A 20,442-nucleotide genomic window follows, 5' to 3' on the forward strand; every position below is an offset into this window, starting at 1 on the left:
CCTGTTAACTAGCAAACGCCTTCGCCAGCAATTCTGAGAAGGGAGGAAGGTTTGGGAGTGGTGATTGACTTTTTGTTACATCTTTACCTAGTCATCATCGAGCTGCTCAACAGTGAGTGGGTCGATGCTGTTGATAAAGAGCTTACTGAGGCTAGACACATTCATTTCATCCTTTTGCGCTTCTGAACACTGTAATGGGGCCAGGAGGCTATTTCATGGGAGCTTGCTCTGCAAGAGGTTTAGGCTGCTTCTGCTTTTGAAGACTGGTTTCGGGAGAAACAAAAAGAGATAACTACTTTTTTTTTTTTTTTTTTTTTTCCTCGCATCCCAGCTCCTTTGTAAGTGATCTTTCTGTCCTGGCAAAACTTAATGCTCATGATTCACAGAGACCCAGAATAGAATCAGCAAAAGAGACAGCAAGTGGCCTTCTAAATCTAAAATGACATTGCATGTTTGCAATTCACAGACGGTTCAGAAGCAAATAATCTTAGAAGTATAATAACCTGTGCTTTAAACAGTTACAAGTCATATTAGACAGTGGTCAGTGGTGGGTACTACCTACCAAATCCTAGCTGAGAACGTCTTACCTTGTTCATTAAACACCAAAAAATCAGTGATGATCACAACCTGATTTTCATTTCATTGATAACTGAGGATGGTGATAAGCTACAGCTGCTAAAAATAGGCATTTTTACTCTGCAAGTACAGATTACTTGCATCTAAGGTTTTTAGTACTTTGCTGAGGAGCTGTGTTGCTTTTGGGTACATCATGAAACACTAGGGAATTGCAGTAAGCAAGCTAATTTTTAGAAGGATAAATGGATTTTCACTTAAAATCAAGATTGTAAGTGGCATTTCTCCTTAGGGTTATGCAGTTTGCAAGTAAATCCTGAGGATAGTGATGGAAAGGAGGGAGAGATGAGAACAGTGGTCCTTTTGGCTTTATACTCTGTGAGGCTGTGTTTCAGGATCATAGAACATGGAAGACTTGTTTTTTTTAATAAAGGTACTTAAACTAATTATTAACTTCTTTCATTCTGATGAAGAGTGAACAGGAGAATTAAAAAGGGTCTGATACCTGAAACTATCCTGCTAATAATTTGCAGATCTTTGCCCTATGGTTATCTCAAAGTCAATTTAATTTATTTAATAGTATTTCAAAGAATGCTTAATTGTCTGAGGGTTGTCTGATCTTCATCTCTGTGTGGATCTGGCAGCCTTACAAAACATTATAACAATGTGATGAAAAGTTTGGCAGAAGAGATAAGCTCTACCCCAAAAATATAATTTGGGGTTAAAAGCAGTTTTGTATCTGAAAACTCTTTCACCACAGGAAAAAAAGAAAAAAAAAAGGTCAATGAAAAAAACCCAGATCATTAGATTGGATGAATTGACATAGTTCCAGCAAAGTCTGAGATGAAGATAAGTCTTCTTATAGGACTTGAGCTTCTTGCCTGGCCTGAGGAAAAAAACCCAATGCATTTTCACCAGTGAAAATTTCATTATTTGCAATACTCCTAGAGAAGCATCAGTTAAATTGTTTAAAACATAATACAGGTCCTTTCACCAAGCATCTACTGCCTTTATGTTATCAGCAAACTGTATTGACAAAACATCCTCAAATATAATAACGTGCAGAATGCCTCAGATAGCCAAGAGGCCTCTTCAGCATCATAGTAACGTGAGATGCAATTTGGTTTTTTCCTGCTTTGTGCTTTGTTTTAGCTGTTCTCAGATCATCTACTCAGATCTTAAATACATCGTTTATGTATTCATGAATGCTTTGGAGCATTGTGAGACACCCATAAGCTACTTTATAAGTGTTCAAGGGAGATCTTGCAAAGAAATGAGGAAAAACTACTAATTTTTTCTACAAGACTGCTCCATTACATAAGTCACTTTGACGTCTATGACAATTTTCAAACCCATGACATCACAATTTCAGGAAAGAGGACAGAAGGAAAATAGAAATGCTTAATCAAAAGACCTTGCATTTATATAATTTAAGATAGTGTCGTGGTTTAACCCCAGCCAGCAGCTAAGCACCACGCAGCTGCTCACTCACTCTCCCCCTCCCAGTGGGATGGGAGAGAGAATCAGGAAAGAAAAAAGGAAAACTCATGGGTTGAGATAAGAACAGTTTAATAGGACAGAAAAGAAGAAAAAAAAATAATGATAATAATAACAATAATAATAATAAAAGGAATGGAATATTCAAAACAAGTGACGCACAATGCAGTTGCTCACCACTTGCTGACTGATGCCCAGTTAGTTCCCGAGCAGCGATCCACCCCCCCCAACCTACTCCCCCCCAGTTTATATACTAGACGTGATGTCACAATGTATGGAATATCCCTTTGGCCAGATGGGGTCAGCTGTCCTGGCTGCATCCCCTCCCAACTTCTTTTGCCCCTCCAGCCTTCTTGCTGGCTGGGCATGAGAAGCTGAAAAATCCTTGATTTAGTCTAAACATTACTTAGCAACAACTGAAAACATCAGCGTGTTTATCAACATTATTCTCATACTAAATCCAAAACAACACTGTACCAGCTACTAGGAAGAAAATTAACTCTATCCCAGCCAAAATGAGGACAGATGAGGTTTTTTGTCTTTTCTCCTGTCTTTTTCTCATGTGCTATATAAACAGATATACCACTTCTTGCCGAAGGTTTTTAAACCTGTACTAAATTCTCTGCTCTATGATAATGATACTTTTTTCTTCAAGAAAGCAATCTCCTTTTGGTCTCTAAAGAGGGTTCCTTTAGGTACAGTCATTCATGAGTCAGTCAGTAGGAGTCCCAGGCATATAATAGGCAGCTCATGTTTTACTCATCGTCTATCTATATCCTTTACTAGGAGAAGATTGCAGAGGGGAAGCATTTCAGTTAGCAAATTGAAAACTTTATTCAAATACATACTTCTAAATAAAATAATGCAATTTTTTCAATATGAAAGTGATTTCCAACCCCAAATTTAGGTATCTTTTAGTGATTTATTTTTTAAGCACTGAATTCTTGCTGCTGGCAGAGGAATTTGTTGGTGCTATGGGAAAAAAAACCCTCTAGCTGCTTATATTTAGACACCTATAAATATGCTGATGGGCATGCATAAAAAATCTTCCACCGCTATAAGCTAAATTTCCATATTAATAAAGGTAAAAGGTTAAGATACTAAAACAGGTTTTTGTGTAGCTTTCGGATTTGAATCAGAGACGGTTAATATAATCATGGCTAAGACAAGGCGAAGCATTTCTAATTTATGGCAACACATATAAAGAAAAAAACAGATTGTAATTATTAGACACTTTTGCATATTTACAAGAAGATACATTTTTTTTTGGCAATTTATGCCAAGTAAGTTATTTCACTACTTGCGTCTTGTTTCTCATGTCACGTCTTCTATGACTGCATTCATTGCACACACATACACAACACAACTCAGAGTCAAGTAGTATAGATGCAAAAATTTATGTTTACCGACATGCTCATTCTGGCTGTCTGTAAGTGTACTACAAACGCATTTATATGGTTGCTTAATACCCCACCCATGGGCATTTCGTATAAAAATGTCTCAGATCGCCAACTTTATATGTTTTTTCTGGGGATCTTGCATTTTCAGGGTATCAGCTTGCAGAGAAAACACTCACTCTTTGGAAATCAGAATCAATTGACTGCTTTTTCCATTCCACTTTTTGCTTAAAAAAGCAGTCAGGCAGAGCTTCTACAAATGCTGATGTGTCATCAGGACTCCAAAAGTATGTAGAAGGCAGAATCCTATGCTTCTGCTGCAAGCTGCTAGTCTCCAGCATAATAATGTTTAAGTACAAATTGCTCCTAAGTTGCTGTTGACAATGATGAAACCTGTTGTGTGTTAGTACAGCAGCGATCTCTTAATTTGGATGGAGATATTAGAAATTTTTTGACTTACATTTCAAAAAAATCAGAAAATGCAAAGGCTAGTAAAGCCATTGGGCATATCTACCTTTTTTTGCTCCAGCTTTCAAGTGGAGGCTTGAAAATACCATTTCCACTTGGATTAAATAAATGAAGAAATAAAAATTATTTGTAGAGTATGCTATATTCGTATTCCCTGTAGACTGAGCATTTGAACTCAGCTACCATTGTTATGATAGCTGTGTCCCTCATCTGATTTCTAAAGGTTAGTTTGTGTTATCTTTATCTCTGCAGAGATTTCCTAGGAAGGATCATGACATGGTTCAATGATCACAGTGGGGTTTTTCCTTCTACAATTTGTAATATTAAAAAATACCAGAAGATTACTGTATAGACTTTATCTAGGTCCTTTAGTAGGTACAAAGAATAGCACAATTGTGGTTGTGCATTGGTGTGCAGTGATATGAAACATGAGCAGGATTTGAAAAGGTAGCACTGCCACAAGGAATCTATAAAAAAAACGATGCATATGCATCAGATATAGTATTCTGGTAATGTCCTGTGGCACTAGTTTTCATCTCTGAATACAATGATTAATTAACAAATAACTGTGAAAAACTCCGTTAATAATTTCATTTTGTTTGTTCATTGTACTGGGACCTCAAATCATTGAAATACAGTTTGTTAAATCCTTACTTGAGTGATGATTACATTTGAGTACTGGGTATTTCCATTGTACCTCCTCAGGAGTTGAGATCTTTAAATGACAAAAATTGGTAATGATTGTTTAAACATATGGTCGAAATCAGAGAAGTAAGTATTGTGGTTTTTTTCTAATTCACCCGTCTTGTGTAGGTGTTGCATGCTTTGAAAGCTTAACTCTGGAGAAATTTTGTTAAAGTATACATGGACTGCAATGTCTTGATATTATGTTTATTTTTAGAATTGGGTTCTCCTTGAATAATTTATGATGTATGTTTAAATCCTGCAGAATATTTTCAATATGTAAGACTTCAATATTTTAAAAAATTCATAGGAAGATTATCATTGTTTGTATGCAGAAAGTTTATGGATCTTTTTAAAGACTTCTGAAGTGGAGTACAGCTTGAACAGTAGATGTATTTACATAGAAATTGTCCCTGAAAAATTAGTTTCTGTGGGGAGAAGGGCTTCTGGGATTAGTGGGCACCAGCTTTTCGCTTCAAGGAAAGCAACTGAGTTCTGATTTGGGTCAATGGTGACAGAAACTCTTACTGGGATCCCACCCTGAGCCCATTAAAATCGATGTTGCTGTAAGGATGAGGCCTCCGATGCAGCACTCCCGTGCCTCTGTGCTGGTAGGTTCTGACAGCTCATCATGGCTTTCCTTTTTTCAGCTCTGCAAGTGCAAAACAGACTAAGCTTGCTACAGTATGTGTTAACAAGCCTAACGTTTTTGGAGTTAGTTATTTCACTGCAATGTGATCCTCTATATTTAGAAGTCTTTAATGACTCTTACCATACTTGTGTATTTCTGTAATCAGAATAACTTGATAAGTTTTTGTGTCATTTCACAGATTTGTTGTGTGTGCGCGTTATATGAATAACGTTCATGACCTGTTTTTGAGAGGTAGGGCAGTAGCGGTAATGAAATTGTGTTTGTGTGTGCACATTGTCAGTGCCTTGGGTGTGGGCAGGGGTTAGAGCTGGGAGCAGCTCCGTTAAGAATAACGTGATGTGCAAGACAGAAAGCTTAAGGATTCCTGTTGAATTGGTTAAGAGGGGGAAAAGACGTTCTGCTCTTACGGGCTAACCTGCCTAGCTGAGGAATAGGACATGCTGGTTATTCCTTCAGCAGAACAGGCTGATCATGTTGCAGGTCATTGGATACTTGGTTACTATTCACCTGGTCTATCTTGGATTATTTTGAACAGCTATGTTTGTTCTGTAGCTAGCTGATGCGGAGCGCTAAGCACTTAGAGAAAGCTTGTTACGGCATCTCAGCTGGATACCAAAAATGAGACTTTGTGGATTTGTCTTCTACTCCGCTGGGAGCTCTGTTGAGAGGATGTGTTTTGGGTTTCCTTTTCCACTTTAGTTTTTCCTTTCTAGTAATTGGCATGGTTTTTAAATTGCTGTGTGCCCTCTGTTTTCTCCTCTGGAGGAGATGCTGTGTTGTCTTTTACTCCTTTATTGATTATTCCATAAAGTCTTTCCCGTGAGTGTACTGGCTTAAATCCAGACACTCAGGGGTCGAAGATAATGTAGTATTTTGTTTTAGCTTATTGATATTAACAGTTCACAACATACGTTGTAGGTACTCACGCAAAAACCCTAAAACCTGTTAGACGTTCTGACAGTAAGGCATAAGCAGGGTAAAAGCTGGATCAAGTTAGGCACTCACGGGAGAATTAGGTCTGCTAGTATTACCTGAATAATGTGGTTTATAGTTGATTTCAGAAAGGAGAGGATGTAAGTCTGTGTGGTCCTGAAGCACAGTGGATGACGTTGTTCCAATGTGTGTTTTTATGAATAGCATTTCAGTGGATAACATTATGAGCACAGTGTGCATTAGCACATCATTGTAGTTGATCCTGTGTTCATGTGATTTACTAGCACATATTCCTGTGGCCAGATTTGGTCTGCTGTTTGGTTCACTTTTGCTGGGGATATAATTTCCCATGGTGGTGAATCCGAAATAAAGGCATTTTGCTTCTAAAAGGTGCCGTTCCTCTCGTTTCTCGAGCCTGTGGCTGTGCTCCTGGTGCACAGAAGATGGCACACATTGAGCTGGATCTGCAGACAATCCAAAAGAAAACATGATTAGTTTTTCTCTGGATCAGCAGTCTGATCAGACTGACGACATATTTGCTAGATCTGATGCAGGGGAGATGGCTGTACGTAGTTGGGTGGGCACTGCAGGGAGCAGTCCACAGTGAGACTGGATTAAGCATAGCATGAAACTTTGCTCTCTGTTTGTTATTAAACAAAAGCTGCAAATAATTAGATCCAGGTGTAACAATTGCTATCTTCATTAGCATTCTGTAAACATGCAGATAAGCTATTGTTGTGCATCCATGTGTCTGTTTCTGCAGTTTTGCATTACTGATGTAAAACCTGAACTGATGGTGATTGTGGATATCTGTATGTAGAGCTGTACATACAGACTGCATACATCTCTATATACTTCTAATGATTTAGGTAAGAATAGAGTTTCAAGACATACTGGAAAAAATTGCATAGCTGTGAATTTCATCCAATGCAGAGAGCTCAAATAAGCATGACTTTTTAAATTTTTTTTTTTTTTTTTTTATTGTGCTATATAAATAAGACTGAAATGGATCTTCGGGTCTTTTGCGTTCTCTGAACAGAGGTTAATATTCTGTCAGTATTATTTTGCATACTCCCATTTCTATGGTAGGTGTATGTGCGTTTCTACAGTCTTTTGTGGCATAAAAGTGAAACACACAAATATTGAAAGATTGTTTGTCAACAACTTGCTTTTTATACTGAGAATTTTTATTGTGCCTGCTTCATTCTTCAGACTGCCTAAAGAGCAAGGTAAAGGATATTACACATTTGAAAGGAGATGATCCTGAGCCACTTCTAAATGGTTCTGAATTGCAGGTTAATTAGTGTTGCATATTTAGAGGTATTCAGTTGTTGTATCAGCAAAAAAGGGAGAGTGGGATACATAATTTTCCACCTCTAGTTTTACAACGTGTGTTTGAAGTATGTACCTGTGTGCTGCCTTTTGTGTTATTTTTTAAAATTTTTGTGGGTTGGTTTCAGAGCATATGTTACACAGTATGCCATAATACTTGAACTAAACAACTCCTTGTGGAATTACTCATCAGCATTGGTGTTAAGCTAGGGGGAGCTGTAAAGTGGACAGGCTGCTAACAATTAAGAAAAAAAATGTCCTGCTTCTGTCCCATTATAAATTGAAATTAACTACTCAAATTTCTGACTTAATCCTCCTTGAGCTTTTTTGCTAGACTAATGTACTTTTATACTTCAAGATACTTAATTGTCCAAACAGTCTTGCACACAACTTTCAATTTTGTATTTCTTCCTACACTTCCCTATAAGCCTGCAGAGTACTTTCTGCTAACGATAGTTAGATTTTTCTGTCTTAAGAATTGCATTAATCATGGTTTGCATTAGATTGTTCCATTTTCCTGTTCCATGATGCTTTGTAAGCCACAATGATCGCACACAGGTAAGAGAACTGGGAGGAGGCTTAATGATGGTTGGTTTTTGCATCTAATTACTCAGCCAGGCTCTGGACCAGGCTCTGGTCCTCATGGACCTGAAAGTATTATCTGTCAAGAAATCATTACTCTTACACCAAGTATGGCCTCCAAACTGCCTTCTGGCTTCGCAGCTCTTAAGAGCTGACTGCAGGCAAAAAAACTGTTGATAGCGGAAAGTGGATTTCTTTACGTGCTAGAAGTGGAGATTCCCCTATGTCAACCAAGTATACCTGCACCAACCTCAAGCCAGTTTTCATGAACACTTTGTCATTAGTCTAAAATGACAATGTATCTTACAGTGGTGGAAGAAAATACTTGGAGACAATTAGTGAACTTTGGCAAGAGGCAGAACTCGTATGGGCAATTGCCCAAAACAACAGAAGGCATGGTTGGCAGGTAAATGGGATTGAGCGGCGTATTTGCAGTTACAGGTGGAGGCTTTATTCTCTAGTCTGTGGTTTTTGTCTGTCTCCCTTGAAGCTACTTAATAGTAATAGTTCAAACCTGTTGATATGAAATGCAGTATTCAATTTAATCTTTGCAGTTTTACACATCTTGCCAAAAATGATACATTAACTCTGCACACATTAAGTAATAGATAATACCTGAATGTAATATATTTGATAAAAGTTTATTTGTATTAAAATGCAGACAACTAGCTTTTAAAAATTGTATTTATTAGTAGAATCTTTATGCTGGCTCTACAAAGAAAAATCAACATTAAAAAAAAAAAAAAAAGGTGTTTTATTCATAGTGGTTTGGATACTGAGTACTGTGTCCTGTCAGCTTTTAGAGCTAGTAAGTGCTATGCTCTAGCATCTCAAATTTATGCAGCTTTGGAAGTGAAGAAGCATTTTCTAGTTGTCCAGCTTTAGTTGAGCTGGTCATTGAACTAAATTACTTGAATAAATTAAAATGAAGGATTTTTATATCAACGGGTGAAACTGCAAAGACACAGTTGGCATACAGTGATATAGGGGTGCTTCAGTAAATTTTGATCCCAGGTGGTTAGCCCTAGTTTTCAGCAGTTAAAACTTCAAGTGCAAACACACAGGTATTATAGTGTATCTTCACTGAGAGCTGATTTCTAAGAAATTGAAGGAGCTGAGTTTACCTTTGTTGGAGAAAGACTTCCCAGAAAGCTGCCTGGTCTAGTTGCTGTTGCTTGTAGAGGTCCTGTATTCTGTACCACAGGTTGCAGTATTACGGAATTTACCCAGTTTTTCAGTTTCTTGAATCTGTGGAGGGTGACCAACAAGAAGCTTTACAACATGCACTGCCCTTGATGTGGCATCATGGAGCTCTCCCCAGTCCCCATTCCTATTTAGGTTGAACTTGAGGAGAGTAAGATATTTCTTGTATGAGATTTGATTGTTGTTTGTAACTAGATACTACAACCTATTACAAGTTGGTTGTAATAATTACTTTCTGTAACTTGATCAGTATCCAGTGATAGACCATAGAGACCAAGGTTTCCTTTAGTGACATTAATGTTTTAATGCCTGTAAATACACTTATTGGAAGCTCAGGTAACTACATGAACTCAAGAATAAAATACTAGACTACTTGATGTTTTTCTTTTAATAATTTAAATAAGGATACACTTAACCCTTAGTTAATAGTAACATGCTCTTAATGTATGTTGTAACCTGGTTTAGAGTAATTATAGATTTTGCTGATAAGTATATTCACTTTTGGATTTGGCTGAAATTTCTATTTGGGGATTCCCACTAAGGACAGGTTAGGCCTGTTCTTCTTTGGGTGTCAGGGCATCATCTCATGGGGAGTTCTGGTTTGGCTCTCGTACTGCCCTTCTGTGATTGTACGTAATGACCACCTGATTCAAATGAGTAATAGGATTTCTTCTCTTAAAGGAAGGGCACTGAGTTGCCATTTGCTACAAAGACTACTTCAGGTACAGAGAAAGAAAAGATCAAACTTTTTTTCTGTTTAAGAACAGACTATCTGAAACTAGAGGGCAGAGATGGTCTTCCAGCCACCTCCCATACTGGAGGAAAAGCAGTTTAGGATTTTTTCTCTCTCCCTTTTCCATTTCTTGATAGAAAGAAAGGCCGGACAGAGTTAGAGAATCTCCTGTAATTTCTGTACACAAATGCTGATGTCTGCTGGCACTTTCTCAATATATGACATAACTGAAGTAAATAAATATTTAACTTAGTCAAACTTCCCATAGTGTGGAAGTAGAAACCTGAGACGATTATTCTGTTTACCTACATGCACTGATTGTTTTAGAGTTAAACCAAACTTTACATCTCTTTTGGAAAAAGCATTATTAGACCAGTAGAAACAGAAAAGCCTGCTTTTCAAACCACTTTGATGAATTGAGTTAATGTTTTTCCTTGAAAAGCTTCAGTTAGTGAGACACTGCTATGTACATAAATGTAGTAAAATGCTACACCATTGCATTTGCAGTGTCACAAGATTTGGACCATGAATATGGAAATAGACATACATATGCACATAAATATAGAAACAGCCTGATCGCACAGTAAGAATATTAGGATGCATGCCACGCATTCTTTGATAACTGCTGGCACACAGCTTCAGCACATGAATCTGAGTTCCTAAAACCACCTGGTAGGTTGAGTTGAAAACCTTTTGAAAAATACATCAAAAAGTTGCTATGGCACTGCAGGGGATACTTATGCATAGAATAAAAGAACTAGTGTAGTGTTCTGTTCAGCAGTTCTTCACCCACAAACATTTCTGAATTCTAAAAGTATTTTGACACTTCTGTGTTAAAACACTACTTAGTATTAGTGCTTAGCATTTTGCTCTAACTCTTTTAAAGTAAAATCAAAGTCAAACACTTAGTATTAGGTTTCTTTCCTTTTTCTTCTGCATCTTTAAAAATATCTTGCAAAAAGTTTTGGATAAATGCACTGGTTCCTTTCCTGAAAGGCAGTGTGGGTGCCTCTGAAAAGTAGTAATCTTCTGCATTCTTTTAATAGAATTCTGATTATATTGAAGGGAAAAGGAAAATACAAGTAGGTGTATGAAAACCAAGGAGAAGGGTGGTTTTACCAATTCCATACCGTAAAACTATCTGGAGATGGCACGGGACCAAATTACATGGCTGTGTGTTTCTGTCATTGACTGCAGGTACACTGCGTAAATCCAGTTTGAGATGGGTATGAGGAAGACCTGTGAAATTTACCTGTGGCATATCCAGTGGCCCAGATTACTTGCATTGATATCATAAAAAGGACATCAGTTGTTACTCTGCTTCCTTGATAGGTGCAGAAAGTGTAGATGATACTGAGTTTTTACATTGTTTTTTGCTTCTTTTCTGCTTCTACTCTGACATACCTAATTTTGTGGAGGTACTTTTAGCTCAAAATTGGAAATACCATTATAAATTAAAAAAAAAAAATATTTCTAATTCTGGGTCTTCTGTTGAAATTTATTTTGCAAACGTAAGTAGGATGATAATCATGTAACAAAGGCAGACATTTTCTATATTATATTATGAAATCATATCTGTATTTCAAGCTGGTATTTATGTCAATGTTTCAGTGCTTTCTTAAGGAAAATCACTGTAATGTACTGACTCGTCTAAGAACCATCACAGTATTCTTGATGCATGAAATGACTTGCGTGAACAATAGCAACACTGTGTGATGTGGACATGTAGCAGACAGGAAAACAAGAGAAGACCTGAGACCACCAAGTGAAATCCCACTAGCCTCATTGCTCCAAAAATTAATAAACATGTCAAATAATACATTTTGGCATAATGCGTAGATTTTTTTGAAGAAGTTGATTGCATTTTTCATTATATGTCCACTGCTGGTTGTTTATACAAGGCAATTTTACTGGACATTTTAGGCAAGGAGCATAAAATCTCAGAATCAGCTAGTAGAGTGTTCTTAAGTACCTAAGTGCTTCTCAGAATGTTTTCAAAAGGGATGTTAAAAAGAAAATTTTATAAAAAGAGAAGCTTTGTTCATGTAAAGACTTCATGAAAAGCTGCTTTTTCCCCAGTAGGTTTTCCAATTTCTATTTATTGTTTACTGTTAAAAATGTACCTTGCTTTCTATGGGTTATCTATCTTCAGATTCTAATTATAGGATCTTCTTTTAAATTTTTCATAGTGTCAATTAACCTTCAAAACTTCTGCTGAGTACACAATTTGAACATCTGAAGTATTGTCATTACAGAGACTGCTTTCTAGATCTCATTTCATTTAGTTTTCTCTTTTCCATTTTTTCAACACAATATTTAGAAATGTTGGAACCAGAAATAGTGTATTTGCAGAAGAGTTTCTTTAATGCTGCAGGTCAAAGTAATATCACTGCCTGCATTTCACAGAGTTTACAGAAGTCTCTTGTATTAATGCTGTTATCTTTGTCAACTGATCTGATGAGTCCATCAGACAGGATGTTTTGACAAGAAGTTTTTTCCAGAGAAGCCCATTGATGGGGGCATTCATCATGTTTGCATTCTTTATACACAATTTCTCTGTATGTTAGACTGAATTTGAAGTCCACAATCAGGTGAAGTTGTGGTCATTGTTAAACAGCAGAGAATCTAGGACCTAAAGCATTTTCTAATTAAGTAGCCAACATCCTATGATTATCTCGTTATTTAGAGCAACTATCTACTTGCATGGTTTAACTGTCATTTAAAATGATGCCAAATGCAATTGAATGATGGTCTGAAATTTATGAGAGATGTTTTCAAACCATTGTTTAAGTCATTCTTAGACCAGGCTTTTGAGTGTGGAATCCATTGTAGATAGAAATAAAGTGATCATTTGAAGTCCGGTGAGCTAATAATTGTTAATAGGCACACAAATGTGATGACTATAGGGCAATAATTAGTGCCCCTGGCAGCTGTCATATGGAAGTATCATCAGTTGTAAAGGACACTTGCATGTTCTTACAAGGGCAGCAGCCTTTTTATAGTTTCTGGACTCTCTCCTTCTTCTCGTAAGAAAATTCAAGAGAATTACTATAGAAGAGAACTTGTGGTTTTGTGTACTGAATTTTTTTAGGTGAAGAGAAGAACTGGATTTATCAGGATGAATGTAATTGACCTAAGGTTACTACTCCACTTTCCGTCCTTTCTACTGCGGTATATGAAAAAAGATCAGATATCAATATTTACACATGTAAACAAAGCCATCATCTGATATGAATTATCGGTATAACCTGCTATTAGCAACATGTTTCACACAAATTTCTGTGGCATTATTTCTGCTTCTTTGCTGCCATCTGGAAAACTTCAGGACCGTGATTATGATGTTTGTATTATATTTACATACTCTCTGTTGATCCACATGAGGCACTCCAGGCTTGTATTCTTGGTCCCATCTGACACAGTCTCTTAGAGTCGACAGCAGAGCATTGTGCCTAGGAATGTAAAAGAAATTGTTACAGCATGTAAGTTTAGGAGCTAACCTTGTAGTCTAGCTCAGGTTTACCTTCTGCTCATCGTCTTGCATGCACTGTCACAGCAGTCCTCCTGCCAGAGCATCCTACAAAGGGATTGAAGTCAGCATCGTTTCCTCTTTGAAAGGTAAGAGTTGTTCTAAACAGCAAATGTCTTCACGGAGACTGGGTTTTCATGGAATATGATCATTAGCGGTTGCTCCCATTAGGTTATCTTATTTTCTAGTTTCAGTTTTGTATCAGAACAGCTGTATACTTGGCCAAATCTGTGTGGTGATATTCTGGTTGTGTTTGGATCAAAATACAGATTTCTGAGAGATCTGACATGAGAAAATGAGACAATTGTGTCCAAAGGTGCTGCTTTGTTATCTTCTATATGATGATCTTACCGGCAACAGCATTGCCATTAATACTGTAACTGCTAGTGCTAAGTTTAAGATGCATCATCTTCTGTGACTTTGCTTAAACATTCACATATATTTGCTCTGCAGAAACACTCAAATTTTTTCAAGATGCTGCGAGTAAATAATGGCTTTTAAAATTATAATAAGCTAATTAAGTAAAAGAGAAATTCTAAAACCTCTACAGGACTGATAAACAAAGTGTTATTTCTAGACAGACAGCACAAAGAGTCTTCACTTAAACATTTCAGTGCATGTTTTTAAATTAAAATTAACTTAAATCTATTCTTAACGTCATAAAATTAAATATAGTAACCTAAAGATAGTTTTCTGTGAATAGAAATCGTAGCGGTAATCATTCTTTTGAAAGAAGCAAGAATGCATTCTCTCATAAATAGGCTGTATTATTGTTCCATCCTATTTCAACCCACATGGCCAGAGAGAGAGAGTGCATGATCAGAGTTTCATAAAAAGGTAAAGCTTAAATTTTCTTCCGTCTCTCTCTTTTAGTGCTCTTCGGGACTGAATCCATTAGGAGCCAAACAAAGCACATCTGTGTTGTTGTCCCTACTGACTGTCAGCATACCATACATTCAAATATTGCAGCCAGAAGGCGTTTTACAAAAACAGCTTTCAAGATGTGCACTTGAAATGCGTTTGTGTACTCATTATGCAGCGCTATCTTTTGTCAGTGGGGAGTTCTGTAAATAAAGCATCAAGGTCTAATATTGCAGTAGCTGATAGCAATAAAGTAAACTAGAACTGAATAATCTGCTTTTCTTTACGCAACTTCCTTTTTTACAACTGTGACCAGTGTATAGGGAAGTATAAAAGTCATTTTTCTGTTATTTTTGCAAACCCTTGGAATATCTGAAGTTGCTTTGCAGGAGGAAATGCAGTAGTTGTTTATAAACATAATAGGATTGGCAACAATCTGCTACTTTAACTACTACATCATGTTTGACCTGTTAGAGTAAAACAACTATTTTGCATCAGTATATGCAGATGGAAAGAGTACAGCTGCCTGGAATTTATAGTCCTTTTTGTTCCCAAACTCAGAAGAATTGTTAATCCCAGAGTCCCACTGCGAGGTTGGTAAAAATGAGTTCTGTAATTCAGATTCTGTAGGTTAAGAAAACAAAATGGGTGCTTGAATATTTTGGGGGCATTCACAGGACTATAGGTGAAAGTTTGGTGTTTAAACAGCCTCTTAGACCATCTTTTCTTTTGAAACATACACTTCTGGCATCAAAACCAGTGCTTGCAATTTATAAAATTAGCATTGAAGTATCACGTTCTTATTCAAAATATAAAGGAAAAAAACTTAGCACAGGTGCATATATTTTCTCTAAGGGCTGCTTTAAAAAAGCAATTTAAATGCTGTCTGTTACATTACAGTATTATTGGATGGCATTGTAAGAAAAAAGTCCTGCTAATTATTTTTGCCACATATTTGTAAAACGATACTATGCAGTAAGCACAGAAGATGAACTAATACTAAGGCTTCAGAATATCGAAATGCTTTTAAAGAAAAAACCCAACAGGTGCAGCACTGCACTTCAACTTTCCGGAGAAATGCTTGCTTAAAGGTACTTACCTCTTCAATAACCGATTTAAGAAGGAAACATTTCGATGAGATGAACTTCTTTTGTACAAGGAACGTTCATTAGAGATCTTACAAAGGTGGACGGCTTCTGCTGCATTCACATGAATGAATCTAGCAGTACGGGAATATCCCCCTGGCTTTTCAGTACTGCTGCCCTATTTTTATACTCAGTAAATGTGCTTTTGCTGAACCTAACAATAATATCTACTGGAGACTGCCTTACAACTGGGCATTGAACTTCACTTTTTCAAACCTTTGTTGGTGGGACACTGGTTTCTGGATTGCTATTCTGTTAGCATGATGAACTAATTGACCTAGCAGGACTCCCCGCGGAATTGCAGCTTCTGCTTAGATCATCAGGAGTACAATTTGTTGTTTCATTTCCTCTTCGAGTCCCATCAGGGAAATTGAATTGTGAAAAGACTACCTACTGGGAGCATTCAGCCCTCATGACTGAATAAGTAACTTTATTTTTTTGGTACTGTCTTAATTAACAACAAAAAAGAGACTTTGTTATGAGGGAGTCTGCTGTGATTCTGATACAGATGACTAACCCCAGTTATAGGAGCACTTGATCCACATGGCCTCCTGGAGGCTGGGGGCCCCGTGCAGGTGCAAAGTTAACACAAAGCTTCAACAAGCTCTAAGTGCTGTATTCAGGGTAACTTGTCAAGTGTTACTAGACCATCACCGAGACTGAAGTCTGCAGGTATTAACTGTTTGGCAAAAACATTCCAGGGTGAGAGGGCTGGCTTGTCTAGACTTTTAATTAGTAACATTAATTAACGTTAATTGCTCGGAGCAGTTTGTGCTTATCTGTGAAAAGATACGGCCCTTAGAGTTTTCTGTGCTCTGACATCATCAGACAGTGATGTGATCTTATTGTTAAAAAGGCTGCCTGGTGCTTTTTATGAACAGGACACACGCATTTGCACATCTCATACTTTTCCTGGCCCTGAGCTATAGTCTCTTAAAACATGCTGAAAATAAACCTGTTTAAATTTTTATCTTTGCACCATTAGGCTTATTAGCCTATTAGTCTTTTCAAATTCACTTTTGTGTACAGGTGAAAAGAGTGATTTTGAAGCTGTTCACTAACAGGAAAAATCCCTAGGTTTTTCTTAAGGAAACAGGTGAATAAATTCTCCCTTTTGAAAGTTTAATGCTGTCAAGCCTTTTCAGGGTGCCAAGTTCCAAAGCAAAAAGCATAGGAAAAATAATAATGCAGAAGGCTATTTTGGTGTGGAGGCAGTTTCTCCAGCATAAATGTTCTGTGTATTCTCAGATGTGAAATTTAGCATTTTGAAGTAATAACAACTTCGAAATAGTAATAGCTGTAGATTTACTGTAGGAAGCTGAAGGCCAAGGAAAGATGGCATTAGAGAGACCATATCCATGATATACAAATCTGTCTTCATAATAAAATGAAACTCACAGGGAGGAATCAAATTTTATGTTAGTTTGACACAAGTTCATATTACTAAGCTTATGAAGTAAAAATAATCTACGACGTTGTGTGATTTTGACTTCAGTGCTGCTTTTTAGAGATACTGAGACTAGTATGAATAGCAAGATGTTCCCTGCAGCTCATTGAGGGAAGGCTTTGACGCCATGGAAGAGGGCAGATCCTGCCTCCATCAGTAGAAAGACACTAGCAGCCCTCTTAATTTTGTTTGCTCCTGTGCCTGAATTTGGTCTTTGCTAAGGTGATCTTGAGTTCCAAAGTGAAATAATGCTTTCCTTTTTCTCAGAAAACTATAAAACACAGCATCTCTGAATTCACCTTTCTTTTCCCGTTTATGCTCACTATGCTTTTTTGTAATCTTTCTACATTGTTTCTGAATGTTAGATGTGAACATACATGGAAAATACTGAAATGACTCCAGAGGGCACTTAACTGACTTGTCCATCACCATAAAGGTGATATGCAGAGTGCCAGCTGCTGTGCTGGGGGAAGGAGCAGGACAGTGGGGCTGGGAGGTGGGAAATGGGGCAATGCAGCAGGGTGCGTCCAGGAAGGCAAAAGGGAAGGAAGAGGTAGGATGGTGAGCAAGGCCAACCTCATCTTCGTGTCTGAAAGGATCGTATTTTTTGATTATTCCTGGAGAAGACAGCGCACGACTTTCTTCAAAGGCAAAGAATAAAGATAGGGGTTAGCTTCTGGAACACAACATTATTTTGCCATGCTTATTGGTCATGGCTCAAAAGCAAATGTGGTTTTTTGGCTGTTATAGCTTAAGGAGTACGATTTCCAGAAATTTGTAGATAGCCATTCTGTGGGTTTCATGTTCATTCTCTTTCCCTTGGATTCCTGGGTTGCATCCATAAAATATACAGATACTTCAAAGAGGGGGTATATCAGAAAAATTTCTTTGGTTGAAAAGGCTCGAAAACTGCCTGTAGTGCAGAAGATGGGATTAGAATTTTGTTGAGTGTAATTTAGTGATGGCTGTGGTGTATGGTGTTCGGTTTTTTTTCTTGTTTATTATTCCAAATGGACGTGTCTGTGCTGCTGAGTTTCAGTGCCTACCAAAAGACTCTGTATTTGGACCTTTTGGCTAAATATATTTTCATTACAATTTGTGGTGTATACAAAGATCCACAAATGAAACACACAGCAAACATTCTTTTCAAAGGAGACAAACACCTGAAGAAGGTAATCTTTGGCCACAGTGAAAGAGTTATTCCCTGCCTGAGTTACACAGAATTATATGTGGACCACTAATCATGTTCTTTACTTAGAAAAAATTTCCTATCATTTTCTTCAGGTTTGAACGGAAATTACATAAAATATGACATTTCTTTGGCTTCCTTGTGAGGAATAGGTGTTGCAGAAATGATGCATGTAGAAAATGACCTGATAAGTGCAATCTTACTGAAACCAGTGGATCTCTTGTAGGAGGACATTCACTTCAGTTTTGTAAATATTAGCAGGGGGTTTCACTCTTATAAATTGGTACCTTGTCATCATCCCCTTCTCATGCAGCTTCAAAACTGAGTAAGTCCCCTGTTTGATCAACTCATTGAATGTCTTTTAAGATTTTAATTTCAGGAAAGTTGAGCAAACGTGTCTAGAAACTTATTAAACAGATCTGTCCTAGACTGAGAATGCATTTATATCAGAGAATTCCCTTTTTAGGAAGGTTGGTAATCTAGACTTTTTGCAGAGGAGAACATATGTGTGTATCTCTGTGTGTGTGTATATACACATATATCTAAATATATATATATAAACACACATATAATGCACACCATTTTTACCATGTGGAGCAAGACTTTTTGCCTATATCAAGTTATTTATTAGTTTCATAAAAATCTTCATTATCTCTAGGTTTTGTGTTGCCAAATAAAACAAATTATCCCAGTTTGCAGGCAAATAGATTAGCAGTCCAAAACACCCCTTTGAGATCTGCAGATCCTTAGGCTTAGTCTGTGGGTGAACCGTTACACATTTGAATGAGGAATGATGTCTTTAAAACTTATTTACTTGTCCTTGATGGTGGATACTCAGAGGCATGACTGGTCTTGGTGAAAGTTAGGGAAGCCATTGTGTTCCTTAGCGTTACGTTGGCTGTGCTTCTGTCCCACGTAGTTGTATTCCTAATACATCTGTCTCTGTGTGCTGGAAAATCTTAAATGAGATTGAGAATCTGTCTAGCACTACTGCGCTGTTTCCAATTAAAATCTCGTACGTCACTTCTATGATACCCGGATTGAGCCACAGAGGCACTTTCCTTTTTGATAATTAGCTCGGTCTATATGCTGCATTCAGTATCGCTGGTTTATAGAGGTGCAAAATAAACATATGCTAAACAAGAAATCTCCATGTCAGGAGTTTTGAGAAGTACTAATATTGTTTGCATATGTGATGGAATTTTCCAAAGTGTCTCTTTTTGCTGCTGTTGTTGTTGCTTTTTGTTTTCCCTGGCTTGGAAGAAATCTGCAGTTGAAATTCTGATGTAATTGTGTTTTAATTTATGCCAGTAATTTTCGGGTGCCAGGATAAGAGGTGCTTAAAAAATTACAAAGGAAAAGTAAAGGCAAATACTTGCTATTGTATAAGAACAGACATTAATGTAAATAATGCTATTAAGAAATTCAATATGTTTATGCACACAGGAGGTTTTGTTGCCAAAGAATTTCATATTCAATTTTCATTTTCTTTTTCTCTTACATCAGATACTTTGATCAAAGCAGGCGGCTTGCCAAATAGCTTTTTATCTTGTAACAGAAAAAATAATGTAAAATATGAAGTAATTAAATTTGAAGCACCTCATAATGAGGTGAAGAACTGTATTCAAGAAGTGCTGTGAAACAATTAATTATTCATGTTCATGTATTGCCTTCTGTGGCAGGTATTTGTGTTCCTGTAAGGTCAATGTCAGTAATAGTAAAAGTTGCCAACCCCTTTGTGTTTCAGATGTTTAATGTTTTCTTTCTCTGTAACAGTATTGTTGAGGATTGGTACGCTGCTGGTTTGAAAAAGAGAAGTCAAATGGGAGAGGATCCTCTATAACGCATATAAAACTGTATTAAAATTGCAACTGCCTTTCTTATAAAGTCTTTTCAATATAATTTTACATTCCTCACCAACTCATCTGTAAAACAGGATTGTATTCCTGCTAAAAGAAAGCTATGATATAATTTTAAAAAAAAAATTAAATTTGTGTGAGTGGTAGTGTCTCTGAGAGGACTTTTAAGATGCTACATAACCATCTGTACAATGTAGTTGTCATTATTGGGCTCTGTTTTTTACAGCTTTCTGCCTCAGGAAATTCTTAAATATTTGCATAGAGAGCATTAATAGTAACTCACATCCTAATGCCATAGTTGTGTGATTCTGAAGTGAGCCATCTGTATGCAGAGCTAGCAGAGTTCCTATAATTGTTTCTT

The 20,442-nt window shown here is 37.0% G+C and overlaps 1 protein-coding gene across 20 annotated transcripts in view; it reads left to right on the forward strand.

Annotated features, from left to right (window-relative positions):
- SLIT2 (slit guidance ligand 2) overlaps positions 1-20,442 on the forward strand; it is a 274,531-nt gene that overhangs the window by 94,198 nt on the left and 159,891 nt on the right. The window contains exon 1 of one of the 20 annotated variants that reach the window (XM_030014075.2): positions 4,642-4,706. The exons of the other annotated variants lie outside the window; for them this stretch is intronic. Within the exon in view, the coding sequence (XP_029869935.1) occupies positions 4,657-4,706 (50 nt within the window). The 5' untranslated portion in view covers positions 4,642-4,656. Of the gene's footprint in view, positions 1-4,641; positions 4,707-20,442 lie in introns of those variants that run through there. 20 annotated transcript variants of the gene reach the window in all.

The sequence above is a fragment of the Aquila chrysaetos genome, chromosome 1 (genome assembly GCF_900496995.4).
Source record: "Aquila chrysaetos chrysaetos chromosome 1, bAquChr1.4, whole genome shotgun sequence".
In the NCBI taxonomy this organism is placed as follows: Eukaryota; Metazoa; Chordata; class Aves; order Accipitriformes; family Accipitridae; genus Aquila; species Aquila chrysaetos.